The sequence below is a fragment of the Nestor notabilis genome, unplaced genomic scaffold (assembly GCF_000696875.1).
Source record: "Nestor notabilis isolate BGI_N333 unplaced genomic scaffold, ASM69687v1 scaffold10244, whole genome shotgun sequence".
Classification (NCBI taxonomy): Eukaryota; Metazoa; Chordata; class Aves; order Psittaciformes; family Psittacidae; genus Nestor; species Nestor notabilis.
The window spans coordinates 66,175-84,777 of record NW_009926053.1 but is presented as its reverse complement, the minus strand read 5'-3'; the positions used below and the strand labels follow the sequence as shown (position 1 = coordinate 84,777).

The window sequence follows — 18,603 nt, the reverse complement described above, 5'->3', positions numbered from 1 at the left end:
GTGGGTGAGAGTCTGTCTCCTTCCACTGTTTGTGATGCCAGCAGATCACTTGTGTTTTGCTTGCCAGAAGAGCAGCCCTTTGGGATAGTTAAGGAGGCTGTGCCAAGCACTGCCCTGAGATTTCATGAGGGTGGAGTGGCAGCTGTACTCAGTGCTGGTGTTTTCTTCTTACAGGTGTGATCCCTGCCTCTCCTCCCAGCCTGGTGCCATGGCTGACATGATCTTCGGCAGCGGGACAGGCCAGTGGGTGTGCCCCAACGACCGGCAGCTTGCGCTGCGTGCCAAGTGAGTCTTCACCATCCTCCTTCTCCTCTTGTTCCAGTCTTGACTCTGGCCTGAATGGTTTCCGGGTATCTGTGCGGACCACTGGCCTCATTCCCAGGAGTTTGCTTGTCATGCAAACCCCTCTGTAGCCTAGAAGTATGCTGCTTGGGTGGGAGTCTGCTGAGCTGGGGCTCGGTGCCTGGCTGTTGCTCAGAGCTGCCAGCCTGCAGTGGAGTTTGCAGTTTGGCTGCTGTGTGGTGTGTTCCATCTCACCAGCCCTTCCCTGGGTGAAAGGGAGGGCTTGGAGGCATGCTTATGTCTCTGCAGCACCCTAAAATATAATTGATAGCATCCCCCAGCTGCCAGCACTCTTTTATATTAGGAACTTGTCATTTGATCTCATTTCCCCTGAAGTTAAATTACTGCATAACCTAAAGACAAAAGGGATGGAGATGAATCAAGCACTACAATTGCATTTGTTTCCTGTATGCTTTTCTTCTCTGGCAGCCAGTATCATGCCACTGCCACCTCTGCTGTTGTCTGAACCTCTGGGGTCAGCCTGCTGTAGAGTGTTAGAAGATAGGAGGTCACACTGTGTCTGAGGGGACTGTGAACAGTGCACACCACTGCTGCTTCACCAGCCTTCACCTGAAAGCCTCATTAAGACAGCTGTGTCTGATAGTGCCCTGCATTCTGCAGCAGCTGTGACTTTAGCTAGTGACCTCTAAACCCCTACTGAATGGTAATTAATTTTGCTGTGAAAGCTCCCGCCTGTCCCCAAGTGAGCTGAGGAGCAGTGTTAGCTGCTGTATGTAAGGCATGGAGGGAAGTGGATGCTGAAGTCCTTGTTGGGGGCCTGGGTTAGACAAGGGAGGAAGTTGCCCAATTTATATTTCCATGTGTGGCTGATGATTTGTGTGTTCGAACTGAGGATCTTAGAAACAGGCCATCTGGAGAGAGGTGGGTGCAGGTAATCCCTGTGTTCCAGAGTCTGCCTTTGGGATTTGTAGTGTCTGGCATCAGCACCCATCTTTGGAAGGGTACTCCCAGGATGGCCATCCTTAGGTGCACTAGTTTTTCTTTCTGGGCAGAGCAAAACAGGAGTGAGGACATGGAGTGCTAAAATATGAACTGGAGCAGAGAGGAAAATGAGAGGGCAGGGAGAGACAGCGCAGCACTTTGTTGTGGGAGGAGTGATCTAGTCAGTGAGAAGAGACTCCTGCTTTGGGCATCAGCCAGGGGACAGACTTCTCTGATGGAAGGCTGATGTGGGCTCTGTGTGCCTGGCAGGCTTGGCCCTGTGGGTCATGGCAAGGGTTTTGTGCTTTCCTTCCACAGCTCAATTGTTCACTCTGCTCCCCCCTCCCAGGCTGCAGACAGGCTGGTCAGTGCACACGTTCCAGACTGAGAAGCAGAGGAAGATGCAGGCTCTGAGCCCACAGGAACTTGAGGTCATTTTGGAAGTCATCCGCAAGGCAGAGAAATTGGACATCATCGAGCAGCAGCGCATCGGGTACAGTCACATTCATTTGTCTCCTTCCCTCAGAAGGACAGGTCAGCCCAGGCAGAGGAGTGGCTCTCTGGCTGCCTGAGCTCAGCCTCAATCAGTCAGAGCATCCCTTAGGTCATTTATTTTCTCCTCCTATGCTGCTTGTTTGGAGGTGAACATTGGGAAGGATGTGGTGTTTTCCTTCTGTCTCTGTCTCAAGCCTTTCTTGTGCCTTCTTTGAGCCTTGGGGCTTGCTGTGGTTGCAGCCACTGACCACAGTCCCTGGTATATGCAGCCTGTGCTAAGGCAGCTGCCCCGGTGGCTCTGGGGAAGATGCTGATCTGTGCAGCTGCACTCACTCCTAGTGGACACTATGGCTCAGGAACTGCTCCTGGCAGCACAGTGAGGTTTTTCCTTGTCTGTGGCAGCCCCCTGGAGCAGTGAATGAGTTTGTTCTAGTTGGCTGAGCCCTCTGGAAGGGGTTTGCTAGCTTGAATTAATTTATGGGCATCCTTTTGCTGCTGCAGATTTCTATTTGCTTTCAGTCCTGCTGGAGGTCTTGTTTGTGAGACAGGAAGCTCCCAGCCCACGTCCAGCAGGCTCAGCTCCCTGCCCCTGCACTGTGCTCTGCCCCTGTACAGGGCCTGTTAGTGCTAACGAGACCCTACAGTGATATTTGTGTGATATAACAGAGACCCAGCAGCCCCAGAAGCAGCCAGGAACCCCGAGGGCCTGATCGTTCTGTGTGGTGGGTGGTGTAGTTGCAGAAGGTGATAGTCTTGCTGTGCCCATGCTGAAGCATTCTCTGAAATGCCTTTGATAAGTCCTGAGAATTCTCTTGTGCTGAAGTCAGGAATCATAAATCTTCTAACGATGGCTCAGCCTGCCTTTCCTCTCTGACCTCATCACTATAGGCAGTACCTCTTTCAAATAGACCTTGCCTTCCTCTCAGTACAGGACTTAGTTGACGGGACATTAGTGCTAATGAGAATGAGGTTGCATGGACAGCATGATTGCATTTCCTTCCTGAGCCACATGCATGTGTGTGGCTGTGGCTGGTCACTGCCTCTGATAAATGGCCTGGCTGTTAGTGTCCCCATCTACAAATGGATGCCTGAGAATTGCCAGGCAGTGATCTCATGACAGCAGCCTTGCTCTGCATGCTCTCCGCATCCTGCATCCTAACTGCTTATCCCACCTTCCTTCCCTTTCATAGTCCTGCTGCTATGGACATCGTGCATACATATGTGCTTCCTGCCTTCCAAGCAGGCTGTCGATCACAGCAGGGAGCGGTTTCTGGCATTACTGTACTCCAGCCAGTCTCATTTTGGTCTGATGGCTTCAAGTCTGGCCTTCCTGCTTGTAATGGGATGTGGACAAGTCACATGCCTGCAGTGTGGCTTTCAGGGAATATATGTAAACATGGAGCAGGGCTTAGCAGGTCTAACTCCTCTGCCCTTTCCCTGTGTTGTCTGACTTGCCCTCATCTGAGCACTAAAGGCTTTGCCTGCTCTACAGGCAGGAAATCATTGTGCTGAGACTGTGTGGCTACAGTGACACTGAGCTCCTGAAGGGTGTAGGATCAAGCTGCCCTTCTGAGCTGTCTGCCCTGCACCCACTAGCTGAGTCACACCTCTCAGTAGTACTCAAAGTTTTGGTTATTCTAGGCTTGGTGAGCATCAGTAAGTAGATGGACTTAAGCAGGTTTTTATCCCCTGAGGACCAAGAGCCAGCTGATAGGAAACACTTGAGTGTAGAGGCTGAAGTGAAAGTACATATGGTCCCAGCATGGGACCCAAAACTGCACAGAAGCAGCAAAGGTAGGCTGAGCATGGAGCACACGTCTGCAGGTTTTCGGCATGGCTCAATACCATGTGCTTCCACTTCCAAGGTGAGCGCTGTGACCTCTGCTCTGCCTCCTCCCCACAGGCGCCTGGTGGAGCGGCTGGAGAACATGAGGAAGAACGCGATGGGGAATGGCCTCTCACAGTGTCTGCTTTGCGGTGAACTGCTCGGGCTGCTGGGTAGCACATCAGTCTTTTGTCAGGATTGCAAAAAGGTGGGTTTGGTCACACAGGTTCCTGCCTGTTCCTGGTAGCAGACCCGTCTAGAAAGTCCACCAGGCCACTTGGAAGCAGTCAGAGCATCAGGTTTTCTCTTGCACCCCTTATTCCTTAGGATCCTAAAGTGCCTAAGCTGCACTTAGTGCATCAGCTCCCTCTGCATCTCCCACTCTGGGTTAGCAGAGTGGGAGAAGGGGCAGAAATGTATGACCATCAGAACCAACTAATAAAATAATCTTTGTGCTTTACTGTTACTTTCTGCAAGGTCTGCCCTCAGAATTTCCGGTAATGCCTCTTTCTGGAAGAGTGAAGTCCATCTTCAAGTTCCAAACCAGTGTAAAGTTTCCAACCCTGTGCACTGATGGCTGCCTGTGTTTGAATATGTTGTTCGCAGGGCTGCATGGGTGCCATTTGAAAGGCAGTATTAGTTTTCAGGCAGATTGCTGTTTTGCCAGCACCCTGAGGGATAGCTGTTGCTTGTCTAGACTCTGCAGCCAAGGGGTTAATATGTATTGCTGTGGAGATGATGATCTCCAAGGCAACCACCTTATCCTCCCTCTGCTGGGAGGCTGTTTTTCCTGCACTTGAAGCCCATCTTTCCCTGGGGAGATCACTCTGTAAGTGACTTTGCCTCAGCATGTTGCATGGGGAGAGGTGAGGGTACCTGCTGGGTGCAGGAATGTTTCTGACTTGCTGGTGGTAGAGTGGAAAGGAGCAGCCTGTGCTGACTCTGTCCCTGGTGGGTACCAGAGCCAAGGAGACACTTGCTAGTGTCACCTGCCCTGTCACTGAGGAGGTGTCCTGTGGATCTCACAGGACAACACTGAGTAAAACCTGCTCCTTGCCATGGAATCGTGCATGTTGGCACCTCTGTGGTTAAGCAGCCACTCATGATAGAGAACCTTGTGTGCTGGCACTTATGGCATTTGTGAAATGCAGTTTTCATGCAGAATAGTCTGCCAGACTGGGCCTGCACTGGTCCATGGTTGGCTGCAGCACTGCTGGGCTCAGAGCTCTTGTAAGAGAAGGGAGGTGGGTGCCCCTTGGAGTCAGTACCGAGGCCCCAGCAACCCTCCAATATGTGCTTGCTGGGCAGGGAGCTGCTGTGAGCTGTGCTGCCTTTGCTGTCGAGTGAGTTTCTTCACTGGATCCAGTTTGCAGAAGTAGCTTGGCTGAGGCAGGGGTTATACAGATTTCTTGTAAGGTAGTGATTGGGAAAGTATACACAAATCTTTGAACTTCTGGGTCCTAAGCCAGGGAGAAAGTAGCATTTTAGTAAGTGTTGGGGAAGCAGTAAGGTACTGGGAAGTGAAAGGTCTGGTTTGAATTGAAGCTTCAGGGCAGCTTTCTCAGTGAGGAGCGTGGGGACTGTGGGCTCTATGCATGCATGCTGATGGAAAATAAAGGGCTGGATAGCATACAAGAGACGGCTGGCTGTTTCCTGCGTTTCAACCACATGGAATAACAGGATGTGCCGTATTCTTGCCTTCTTCCCTTGCTGATTCTGCTCTCGCCTTGTCCAAAACCAGATAGGTTACATTGCCACAGTGCTTCCTATGAGCCCTGTACGCTAATGGGGAGGCAAAAACTGATTCAGCCATTTCCCTGCCATGTCCATTTGCAGTCGCAGGTAGGAATCCCCCAGCTAGTGAGGCTGCAGGAGCCCAGCTGTGACCCGAAAAACCCAGAGAAGGGCTGAGGTTTTAGGTTTTATTTTTTATGGTTATTCCCTTTTTGTCTGGAGTCTGTTCAGGAGCATTCATACCCAGGTGGTTTTAAGGTGAGACCCTACTTTTCCAGTGTGCATTTTGCAGCTGCTTTCTGCTTGTTTGTAGTTTCCAGCTGTGTGCAAGCTCAGGGCAATGCTGACTGGGTGCTTTGGCCTTCGCCCCGTACTGCTTTTTAATGCTGAGGAGTGAACTGGGGGAACAGTCAACCCTTCATTAGAGCGCACAGAGTAGACGGTTACTTTAAGCTTGTTCCCTCTCGTCCAGGGATATCCATCACTCGTGCAGTGCTGTATGCAGTAAGAAATTACTTGTCAGGGAATTATGGATTTTTAAAGTTCCTGTTCTTCTTGCTAGCGTTGCTCTGTCACTATCTCATTGCAGCTCACATAATTCAGTAACAGGAATTGTTGTAATGATGCATCTGAAATATAGCAGAGAACTTACCTTTGGTAAGTCCCTTCTGCTGAATAGAGGTTCTTTATTTCTTACAGCCTGATGGATTTTCTAAGTGCCACTTTCTGTTTTACAAAGAATGTATTTAATGTTAGTTTTTACTATCTTAGATATAAATGCATAATGGCAAGACAAAGATGTATGCAAATCCAGATGTGTTAACAATAACAGTAGTTAGGTAAAGCATAATAGGTCATTTGTTGTGCAGAGGGTATCAGTGTCATGTATAAAAGGTGAAGTGCAAGAGAAGAAAGTGCCTTGTATTTAAATAGGAATGAGGCTGCATTTAATGTCCTTGATTTTTATGTCGTCTTCTGAAGGATTGTGAATGATGCTCAATATAAACCCAGTTTGTATCAGAACTTTGAAAATTTATGGCTAGGAATAAAATCGCTTGGAAACTTCCACTAGAGGGAGCGTTTGAATGTGCTATATGTGTGGGAATTGGGATCTTTGAGGGTATTTTAAGACTGGGTTGCTCCCTCAGGTTTTGGTTTGAGGGAGGGAGAATTTGGGGTAGTTAAGGTGGTGTCTGCTAATTGCATCTGCAATCCCCCTTGGTTTGGGTAGCACCATGTTGAGTATTGATGCATCAGACACAATAGGTTGCTCCTTATTTCTTTGCAAAGATGAGCTGGAACAGAGAGATGGAGAAGAGCACCAACCTCTGTGGGGCTGCTAGTGCTGCCTTCCACTTTCTGTGTAGCATGACAGACCTACCTCTGGATTATGCTGACCAAAACAGCTGGGTGCATTTATTCATGCAATGAAGCCATTGCTTCAGGTATCATCATTCCTCCTCTAGGCATGGGCAGTGAGGGCTAAGTAAGCCACTGAGACTTTCATCCTTGAACACAGGCCTCCTGGCTCAGAGGAGGAGCAGCCTGGTGGGGGGAATATGGAAAACCTTAGCTTGGGGAGAGCAAGGTTTTGCTCTCCAGGGCCCTTTTCTGAGTGGCTTTTGCTCTGTGAAGATCATAGAATTCATCCAATTTCTCATTCAAGCTGTAAGCCAACCCTGATACACATCAGCTTCATTATATATTAGGTGATTCAGGTTGTAAATGGCTTGTAATGCCAGCGGAGACATGAAAAGTTCCCTTGTACAGCAGCACAGGCCATGCAGCATTATCAAGCATTCTGCTCAGGCAGTGCTCATGTAGGCATGGCCGTGCCACAAATCAATAGCTGTCAAGTGTGTGCCGAAATGGAGGGGAAGCCATGGGGTTTGAGACTATGTATGTGAGGGAAGGGAGGAGAGGATTTCCAGTCTTGCACAAACTTGGTTTGTACTTGGTTATAGCTGCTTTCCATGGCACAGTGATTGGGGTTTAGGATTAAAAAAACAGCTCTAGAAATACGCCTATTGGTCATGGGCTTTGATTTGCCCTTTCCAGTTCTCTTCTTGCCATGGAGTCAAGGACTGTACTGTAGATTTACCTTTGTCTCATGTCCATATAGACCTGGAGCAGCTTCCTGTGATCAGTGGTTCTACAGGATAAATAAAATTGTGCCATGTTTAGGTTTTAAAGGAAAACAAATCAAAACTGTTAGGAAAGATGCTTCCTGACCTTCTCTCTCACAAGGACTAAATGGCTGTGGGGAGCTGCTAACGCCACCATTTTTTTTTCCTCTGTTGTTTCAGAAAGTTTGCACCAAGTGTGGAATAGAAACCTTTGGAGCCCAGAAACGTCCTCTTTGGTTGTGCAAGATCTGCAGTGAACAAAGAGAGGTAAAACGCAACTGTGGAGAGATGGGGCTCAGCAGCATGCACCTACCTGCCCCAAGTCTATGCTGAGCGTGCTTGGAGTGCCTGGGTGCTTGGAGAGGAGCTTGGGATTGGATTTGGGATGCTCAGTGAACACACACAATGGTGAAAACTTTGGTTTGTCAGGGGGTAGAGGGAAAAAAATCCCACAATATCACTTTCAGACTATAGAGCTTCGTGGAATTTTTCTGGCCATAAAGAGACTGTTACCTTCTGCCCCGCTTTTTCCCTCCTAGCTTTGTGGTAAATAAACTTGGCTAATACTGGTTCTTCAATACAGCTGGAGAGATCTAGAGGATAACTGCAATATTTGTCCCTCTAAAAATAACTAGGATTGCAGTTTATAAGACTGTTTCCTCCCTGCCTGCAAAATCCCGTAACTTGACAGTGTGTGAGACTTCTAATGCAGGTCTCTAAATTTTTATATCCTTCATCCTTGACTTTACACAGGAAAAAGTAATGGCCTGCCTCAATTCTTGTCTGCCAGCCAGCATCCACCAACATTAGGGCTTGCTGCTCTACAGTGAAGTCGGTGAATTTGTTCTGTGATTACAGAAGGATTTTCACTTGTTCCCATCAATTTATTTTGGACTTTTGCTTGTGGTCCTTGAACATCAATCTAGTACAGCTATTTCTGACCACTGCAACCAACTGTGAAACCTGGATACTCTGCTACATCAATTTTTGAAGTGTAGTGAGAGCATTTGTGCAGGTGTTTTGCTGAAATTTTTATACTAGTTGTGGAAACTTAGCCTTGCTTAGGTTTTACCTCAGAGGGGACTGTTTGTGCGGGATCACTTGCAAAGTTCATGTTCAGCTAAGACAAGGGGTACATGGATGCTGCCAGTCCTAAGCTTTTGAGCAGCAGTGTGGGTAGGGCGGGCAGAGAGCATTCCAGCTCCTTGGACATTGCTAATAATTGGATACACTGAATCATCGGGATGTTTTGGATTCCAGATGTAGGTCCCGAAATGGAGAGTGAGGCAAGTCAAGGTATTTTCTGTGTTCTTCGGAGAGACGGGTATGGGACTAAAATTGTCTTTATTTCTTTTATTCTGTTCTTTCTGTATTTTTTTTTCCCCCTCATTTCACACTGTGTAAGTGTTTGGGGTTTTTTCGTGTTTCTTATAAAAATGATGAGGAGCTGTGGCCACTGGACAGAGAATATTAACCTGTCCAGTAAGTGTTAGAGTGGCCAGTGTGTGAGGGTAGGGTAACCTTCAGAGCTCACGCTCTCTCTGAAACCTGAGATACAGCCAAAGTGTTTTCCTAATGAAAATGGATGGAACTTTCCTTCTTAGACTAGCTAAAAAACAGCCTCATCTTACCTCCCAACCCTAAGCTTCATCTTTATCTTTTGATTATATTTAAGGTCAGTTCATGTATGTCTTCTTTCTTGTTTGCAGTGGTGCTGGTGCCCTGACCAGGTGGACATGCAGACAGGCATCAAGTCATATACATCCCTTCTGTCTTCCCATATGCTCTGCTTTTAATTTGGAGGAGGGCAGAGAAGCATTGAGAATTAGAGGAAGCCTTGAGGCATGTCAGCCAGGGCAAGGAAGTTGAGGCAATATCAGAATAAATGCCTGGCAAGTGGCTTGATCAAATCTTCCCTAAGTGTGTGAGGAACAGATGAGGCTGTTAGGCCTCAGATTGATGACGGGTGCAGTCCCTGAAACTGCTTCTGGTGTCATGATATTACAGGGCATGCATTAAATTACCAGGTTTCTTTTAAGGGCTTGTGTTCACAACCAGTTCCTTGTTGCTGTCTGGTTTTGTGATCTGGATCTGTCTCGTATTGCCATCTGCTCTGGACCAACCCCATTTGGCCATGCTCTTTGATGAAGGTTATATTTGCTATCAGTGAGTGCAGATGGTTGTTTGCTTTTTGGGATCACATGCTCTCAATTCTGTCTAACCTTTGAATCCTATGCATGGTGAGTAGGTGTCGGACCTGTTTTATTTCCTGGCATTCAGGCAGGGAGCTTCAGGAACACACTGAAGCACTTTGTGTTGTGTGATGCAGTAACAAGGCAAAATCACCCTTCTTCTCCCCCCTTCTCAATGCACAGCATGACTGAGCAAGGTTGTCCTTTAGCCCATGCCAACAAAATACATGATTAAACTAGGCTTGTCCCACGCCACAGAGCTCTGGCAACACCTCCCAGCTCGTCAGGCCCCTGAACTTGGCCAGCTCAGGTGGGTGAGTGTTTGATGCTGATCTGAAGTGCCTCCACCAGCAGGTGTGATAAGATGTGGTGTTTCCAAGCTAGGTGATTCCACCCACATCAGTGCTTTGATCGCTGTCTAATTTTCTGAACCACTGCTCAAGCTATTTGAGCATGATATTTCTGAAGCTCTTGATTCTGTTAGCAAGAGACTGTCAGGCACTGTAATGAGAAAGAGAGGTCATTTGGAAACCTGGGTGGACTAAATGATGTTGGCTAGAGTTAATAAGTGTCATCTGGCTGGGACAAGAGCCTAGGACTATAATTGTTCTCTTTAGCCTCTGCCATGCACTGAGTGAGCACGTGGGTCTTGCGGCCCACCAGGATCTCAAGCAAGCATGGTGGGGTTGGACATTTACATATGCTAGCTAACAGCTGTGGTGTGTTGCATTGTTCATATTTGCTAAAGCTTTCATCCCTCTATCTTCCTTGTTGTTATTTATCCCTGTAGACTTGATTTAAGCTAGTTTAGTGATACGTGGTAGTCATCTCCCCCTTTTGCTGTATGGGCAGTATCTGCTGGCTTCAGTAATGATTAAATCATCTGTCTGCCTGGGTCAAATTGAAGACCAAAGTAACAAGCTGTTTTTTCAGTTGGAGTTGAATGCTTGGTGCCCATAGATCCCTGTGGGAATCCCAGCCTCAGCCATTCAGAAGTGTTCTTTGCTGCTTTCTGCTTCCTTAAAAACCTCCACTGGGAAGGCTGTGCTGCATATCAATGAGGAGCAAGTTGCTCTGACACTCTTATTTTGGGAGAGTGGAGGCGATTGATGGATTCTGTCTGCTGCTTGTGTCCCAATCATCCAAAAGCAAAACAGTGTGTTGGGCAGCACTTGAGCTGCTGAGTGTGATGTGTATGAGCAGGCTGAGGGGGTCTCCAAGGTGCCAGGGAGGTGTTGGGAGGAAAGCACTGAGCTCTGACATGGCTGGGACCTGAAAGAGCCTGGATATTCCTACTGACAAAGAGAACATCCCCAAAGACCTGCAGACATCCCTGCATCATAAGTGCCTCTCTTCCTGAAATAAGATAGACCTCATCTGCTTTAGGCCAGAACTGGTTTTTTTGGAATATCACTTGTCCCAGCTGTTCGTAGAGGTATCTGTTGAAAAAAACCTTTTTGTTCCTCCAGGATTCTGTGCAATGCCTTCTGAGGGCGGTGGAATTAAAGCAGATGTGGATTGTGTTTTATTGTTCCTGCAAGCAAGGGTAGAAGCAAATTCAATCAAGATCACATTCACTTTCGAGGGCAAGAATCTCCCTTCTTTCTTCCCTCCTCTGTGTGTTGCATTGCCTTTCTTGGCTTTTCATCTTTCATTGACTTCCTGGAGACTGAGTGTGGAGGTCTGATCCTCGCTGGGACAGTCCTGTCTCTGCATGCATATGAAGTGCCATGGCATGATTAGAAAGCCTGTTCCCTGGCTGCAGCAAACACTGGCCACAGGTTTGCAGTGAGCCTATTCACTAACTTGGCTGTGAAGCAGTGATGCACCCATGGAATGAGAGCACAGGGCAGAAAGGGAGCAAGTCCTCCAGCAGAAAAGGCTTATTGCAGCAGCTGTCAGAGGAGCAAACCTTGCCCGGGAGGAGCTGTGGTGGGCATATATACAGCTGGAATGATTCCCTGCTGCCAGCCCTCAGGCAGAGCACGTGAGCTTGGTAACAGCTTGGGCAGCAATGCCCATGTTGAATTAGTTGCGTGTGGCTGAAGTCTGCCTGTCACCTGGCCTGAAGGGGACGTGGGACATGCTGTGTTTTGTCAAATCCCTGCTCAGCTGTTTAACTCTGCACAGCCTTGTTTTGACTGATACCACAGGTTCTGCAAAGCACCTTCCTGAGTTACCACTTTATATATATGTACTATATCCATAATTAGCGATGCTATCATGATAATTAAAATCCTCTTGGAAGCATTTGTGCACATTTACATTTGAATTGACACATCAAAATTGTAGCGATAATGAAAACAGCTTTAGTGGGGTGGGGGGAAATAGCTTTTTTTAAACCCCATCAAATTTGAAAGAGAGTGTCAGTTATCAGGGACCTGTTAAAGTTTTAATTTGTCCCCTCTGCTTCACTCTTCCTTTAATTTCTTCTCTTCCACTAAATGGCATTTTCATGGCTGGCTGCATTTTTTGGTTTATCACAATAAACCATGCAGAAGAAGAAGATTACTGCACTGGAGCAAGGGAGTTGCCTCCTCCCCTCTTGCCCCCAGGGCTTCCCTTTTCACATATGCACTCATACAGTTTTGAACATTACCAACCAGCATAGTCTGGCGTTATTCCAGCCTGGCATGATGATTTCTTGGCAAAATAATGATCCTGATGGAAGGGGAGTGTTTATTTTGGGTGACTCTGGATTGAATTGAAGTGATGTGCACCTGTTTGCAATTCAAAGAACTCATCAATAGCCTGCCATATTATTTTGGGGGTGGTAGAAAGTGGTTAGACTCAAAATAGTGTCCTCTAGAATAGAGCCACAGGAAAAAAAGAGGCCTGATTGAGACGGGAATGATAACTCATGGAAGGCTGGCAGCCATTGCAGCATGAGAAACGTTGGGGTCAGGGGTGTGATAGATTTTGCTATTCCGGAAACAAAGCTCCGAATAGCAATTTCAGTGCCTTTTAATTTTCTTCATCCTCAAGTGCTGAATGTGGGAGTTGACAACAGATTGCTGTAAATAATGTAATTGGAAATCTCTGTGTTATGGAAAAGCAGATGAATGCAAATAACGAAGCTGAAGAGCGTTTGCTCTTTCTCCCTGCCAGTGGTTTGCAACGTGCCAGAGCCATGGTGGAGAGCTGGGACAAAGTGAGTGTGTGGGCATGTTCAGCGTGAGGGCAATGCCAACGAAGTCCTCCCAGGGTGGTTGCATTTGCAGGTGCCGTTCTCTTCATTAAGCATTGTAGCCTACAGGAACCTGCTCCCCCGCTTTTCAGCTGTTGGGGACTGAGCCAATAGTGCTCGTGTCAGCATGGGAAGCTGTAGGTAGCTGTTTTCCCCTCACACAGCCCAGGCTGGGCTGCTGTGAAGGAACGGGGCTGTAGAATGAGAACAGCTACTGCATGGCAAGCAGTAGGTGGTAGAGCAAAATGTGGCTTTGCAGCAAGGATCCTTCCTGAGCATCTCTGTTTAGGGTGCTTGTGGCTTGGTGAAGTGAACTCAGTGGGGCTGAAAGCGTTAGTTATGATTCCTTCAGCTGTGATCCTGTCCCTCCATCAGCAAGTCCTAATGTTTTCTGTTTAGAAGCTTAGTTTAGTGCTGTATGTTCAGAGGAGAAAGAGAAGGGGAAATTTTGAGTAGTAACATGTGTTTCACCAGGGCCCAGTGATTCTGTTACGTCCCATTTACAGGCTGCACTTGGATGTGCTAGATAAAAGTACACATCTGCTTCTCACCGTCTCACACTATAGCTGTAATGACGGCTTGATGCAACTTTTACTAGGAGTGTTATCAGGGCTAAAAAGGCAGTGAGCTCTCTGGACTTGTCATGGCCGTGGCTGTTAAATTGGTTTGAAGTAATAAAAAAAAGGAGTCTGTTGCTAAAGCAGCTCTTCTCCCCCATGTTCTCCCTCACTTTACTCTAGGGTAGCTTAAGTGTCAGAAGGAGGCAGAAGGACAGGAGTGGAGTTTGGTTGTGTTTGGCTGGGCAGTTGGAGCACAGTGGGCTGGGGACAGCCGAGCCAGTGAACCATGGTGGGGCTGCTCTGTCCTGAGCCACACACTGGGCCACCACATCCTGATCTGGGATCATGCAGATACACATCGTTACTCCCCTCCTTCAAGCACTTAGAGCAAGGGATGACCAATGTTACTTAAATTTTGATTGCTGCAAGAGACTGAAAGGGGCTGTTTGTCTCTCTTGCTGATGAAATTCCCACTCTACCCAAACTCAGGCTGCCATGGGGGCTGGATTTCACTTTATGTGCCAACGGGACTGGTGGGAGCAAAACTCTTTCCTCCTTGGAAAGAGCAAACTTCTGCTAATAAACAGGAGTTTTATTCTTGAAGAGCTGTTATGGATTTATTAATTTAAAATCAAGCAAGAACTTTGCTGTCGGGTCACTCTTGCGATCAATGAAACTACCATCAACAGCAGTCAGCAGCATTGATCTGTTTTGATGCATGGATGCTAAAACTAACCTGTGTGCCCATGTGCAGAACAGAACGTGAGCTGCTGTCGTTTTGGATGGGGCATGGTGCTAACCTGAGGAGAGCAGAGGTGCTAAATTAAAACAGGGGAGAGCATCTGGCTGCAGCTATTTTAGAGCTGATCTCAAAACAATTTCACTACTGCTGTAATGAGACCAAACTGTCAGAAGCACCAATTTAAAGTGAGTATGTATTGTAGACTCAATTTTATACTAGTATTACTAATTCAGAGCTGGGTGTATTGTATCATTAACTCCTTCTATAACTGGACTTGCACTGGGGTAGCGAGGAACCTGGGGGTGACCAGCCTTTTCTTACAGCAATCCTTGCTGTGTCTGATTGGATTTATGGTGTGCCTAAATTGTAGCTTGCCTGAAGATAATAGGTCTCTTCAGTGCTTCAAATTAAATTACAGATGTTGCAAGGTCTGTTCAGAGAATGACTGTAAGAAAGGCTTGCTTCCTCCATGGCAGTTTGTGCAGGGAAGGTACGTGTGTTCCAGCTACCCAGTGTGCATCAGGGGACAGACAACATGCCCTTCTCAAGCCATGGCACTCACTGGGGTGCAAACCCTGTGGGTGCAGCTGCTCCCAAGCCCTCTTGCTTCCCTGAGACAAGGAAGACCTGGGCTTGCCCGATCTGCTGCTCCTGTGTATGTTTACCTGAGTGGCAGTGGGCTGAACTCCATGTAGAGATGTCTGTCCCATTTAAAAACCATGTTCCATTTCCCAGTTCTTGGTTTTGTTGGGATAGCAGAACAAGGCTCCTCCAGGGTCTCTGTGCTGCACTGAGTGCTGTTGTACAAGTTGTACCAAATGCTGTGCAGTCCCTGTGTGCTAGCAGAGGGGACAGAAGGAGCTGTGTCAGCTTGTGCCTTGACTAGTTTTGGTCACTGTTTTTGCTGCTTGCCTGTGATGAAGGAGCTGGTAAAGTGTCCTGCTTGCCAAAGCCCCTTCTGTAGAAGAACTTGCAGTCTTCTCTCCTTTGGGGAATTGGCTTCCCAGTTTTTGCTTGGATGGAAGACTCACCACACTTCTGGGCTGTTACCCAGCAGGAAATTGTTGGTGTAGTTGCAGTGTTCTCATCTCCTTCTTTTTACATCCCGCTGTGGTACACATGAGCATGTCTCTTGTACTTACAGTACTGATGTGTGTGCTGGGTCCCAGCGATCCTGTGCTGCTTCTGCTGGGTGCTCTTTTAAAAAGCATACTACGAGGTTTCCCTTCTGAATTCAGATTGCCTTCACTTGGCTTTCAAGACCCCAAACACAGAGATTTTAGCTCTCTGTGGTGATGGCTCTGGACTAGGAACTGGGCAACCTGCTGAGCAATCTCCTCCCATCAGTGAAATGGTGATGGTGGTGTCCTACTTTTTGTGCCTGCATGAGAAGAACTTCTCATGAGTGCCAGGTGTTATCACTGCCCTCTGCTTTGATTAAACCCTAAATGCAAATTGCAAACATATTGCTGTAATTAAGGACATCTGCATTTGCGCCCAGTGCATCATGGTGATACCATATGCAAGATGCTTTGAAAACTTGGGATAGAAACACTGATGATCTCCTTCACACTGAACAGAAGTGCAAGGCTTCTACCCGCCTGCATGAAATGGAAAATTATATTTTTACTATATTAACTTTTGCCCTGGTTGTCTCATTAGCTCATTATTAGACTGCTGGAAGACACAAAAGAATTAGGTTTTAGAGGCCATTTCTCCTTGTCTGAGCTGCCATCCTTTTCCTTTCCTCTGGCTCACAGCAGGCTTTATATTAAATATACTTAATAGAGCTCCTTCATCATAAGCAGCATTAAAACTAAATTGGAGAGTAGAGGGCGTTCTTGCAGGAGATATTACAGTTTAATGCTCTCGGTCCGTTTCCTGCTGCAGGTTCAGATTATTTAGGTGGTGTTTTTCTTGTTCTGGGGTTTTCAAGCCCACTCATTAAGTGATATGGCTTGGCCTGAATTGCTCTGTGAAATGAACACCAAGGTTGTGTCATTTGGTACTGCACAAGGCAGTGTTTCTGCAGTCCCGGCATTGCAGTCTGACGCTCTCGGAAGTAAAGAGGGTCCTGGTCCAAGAGGAGAGACTTGTCAGGACTTGCTGCTCCTCCAGCCAGTGCAGGACTTGTTTTTCCTCTAAGCAGAGCATGTGCTTGGGGCCATTGACACCCATGGCACATGCCTGCTTTCTCCAGGAATCTTTTCTTTTTGTGCATTCCCAATGGGAAAGTAACAGCTGCAGTGTCTGAACTCCCGGGTGCTTAGTGCTGGCCAGGGAACTTCATCCTGATACCCTTGTAGTAAGCATGGGAACATATGTTTGACTCAAGCAGGGCATCAGGGAAACATGTAGTCTTGACCCAGAGAATGTAAGACGCTCCACGGCTTGCATGATCACCTTGAGGTCAAACTAGCTCAGTGGGATTGGCTTGGCTGAACTTGGTGGGAAGGCTGTGCTCTCTTGCTGTAAAAACCCAGGCTTAAGGTGTTGTGTCTCTGTCTCTGGCAGGTTTGGAAGAGGTCTGGTGCATGGTTCTACAAAGGGCTGCCCAAGTACATCACGCCTTTGAAGAGCAGCAGCAAATCCAGCGAGCTGCACTCACAGCCTTGGCAAAATGAGCCAGCCATGCTGGAGGCAGAGAGCATTGGGACCAGCCGATCCTTCACCTGGGCCAGGGGAAAAGGTTGGTTGTCTGCTTCATGCCCAGGAAGCAGGTAGGGAGAAAGACCTGGCTTCTCCTGTGGCTAGCAGGATTCAGCTAGTAGGGAAGGCTATGTTGGAGGTAAGGGATAGCCCACGAGACATGGTGTGTTTCCTATGTGAGTGGTGGTGGGGGTTTTATGCTGTGGTGTATTTTTCAGGTTTCACTGTTTTTTAAGTGCATATTGGTGGCCCAGACTAGCCCCAGTCCTCCTGGACTCTCTGTCCTTCAGTCCACCCTTGCATTCCTCTGTTACTTGCAGCCTCCACTGTTTTGCTGGGACTGCCAAGGGCTGGATGAGCTGTGAAGCAGGTACCTGTCTGCAGTTGCAGCCCAAAGAGTTGCTCCTGCCAAAATAGATAACATGATGCCACCGATGGACATCGTTGTGCAGCCAAGTCTGACAAAAGGCTGGTCTCATTCCCTCTGTCCTTGGGGCTGCTTGCTCCTTGCTTCTGCTGCTCTATAAGAGCACCACTGGGCAGAAACCTTAGGTCACTTTGAGCTTTGTAATTTAGAAATTACACTGCCGGCATCTCCCTGCCATCTTCGTGAGGCCTGGAGCAAGTGGGCAGCGATACTGTTCCACACTAGTGGGTAGGAGCAAGCTGATGCTGTCTGTATCCTTTCGTGCCTGACCCCCCCTGAGCGAGTGAGACTGGCAAAGGGTGAACCTCCTTCCCTAGGCCTGCTGAGCTATGCAGCACTGGGAGCTCAAGGCTGACTTGTTCTTTAAATGTGTCTCAGAGAAGCTGTTGATTAACTTAGCCCTCCACAGCGCTGGGGCCAGAGCACTGACAAGCCTGAACATTTATTAGCTTCAGCACTTACATCCCTGCTCTTTGAGGTAGACCTTGATTGAAGTAGACTGTAGTGTCACATGTGGCATCTTGGATCGCTGCTGCGTCAGATCCCATTCACGGCACTGCCTCGTAGGGCTCTTTTCCCCCTTTCTTCCACCTGCCCACTCTTATCATTGCTGTATGCCTGCTCCAGTGCCATGCCTAGAGCCAGCTGTGGGGAACAGCAGCTTGACATTGAAGAGCTGAGCACTCAGGGTCAGTAGCACAACAGTGACAGATACTGCAGAATTAAAGGTGCTGCCAGTCTGCTTTGATTTCTCTTCATTTCTTTTTGGTGTGGATTAGCACAATTGTCTGGCTTCTCTTTCCTTCTGTCTTTTGCTATTAGATCCCCTCAACTGGAGAACACCTCTTCAGCGTACCAGCAGCATACATTCTTCTACATCAACATTACCAGTAGTGCAGGGAGAAAATAACCTGTTAATAAAGAAGACTCATGAGACTCAGGTTTACAAACCTTCTCTTTAGGCCCCAGCAAGGAAAGCACTCCCAGCCTCACTGTAACTTCTCTAATTAAAGACAAATTAGATTGGCAATAGATGGTTGTGCTTCCCTTCAGGAGACGTTTGGAAAAAAAGAGTTGTCTTAGCAGATGAGCTGATTAATGAGGTGTTTTCTGTTCACATGATACACAAAACACTACGAGTCTAAGATGTTGAGCCCATACCTGGCCTGCTTTTTAGTTCAGCTTTTTAGCTGAGCTTTGTTTTGGGAGAAGGCCTCCCACTGAATACTGGCAGGAGCAGAAAAGTGGGTGGAGGACAGCAAAGTGGCCTTTGGTAAGCTTGGATGTGAGTGGTGAGCTGCCTTTCTCCCTGTGCTCTGATACTTGGCTGGTAGCTGGTTTATGGGTTGGATAATACTAATTTATTATTTTATTTTCTGATG

At 47.6% G+C, this 18,603-nt stretch overlaps 1 protein-coding gene across 1 annotated transcript in view; it reads left to right on the top strand.

Annotated features, from left to right (window-relative positions):
- Nucleotides 1-208: 208 nt before the first annotated feature.
- RPH3AL (rabphilin 3A-like (without C2 domains)) overlaps nt 209-18,603 on the top strand; it is a 30,562-nt gene continuing 12,167 nt past the window's right edge. Inside the window, exons 1-5 of the mRNA XM_010013341.1 lie at nt 209-285; nt 1,634-1,777; nt 3,683-3,812; nt 7,645-7,731; nt 16,660-16,834. Coding sequence (XP_010011643.1) covers nt 209-285; nt 1,634-1,777; nt 3,683-3,812; nt 7,645-7,731; nt 16,660-16,834 — 613 coding nt within the window. The remainder of the gene's footprint in view (nt 286-1,633; nt 1,778-3,682; nt 3,813-7,644; nt 7,732-16,659; nt 16,835-18,603) is intronic.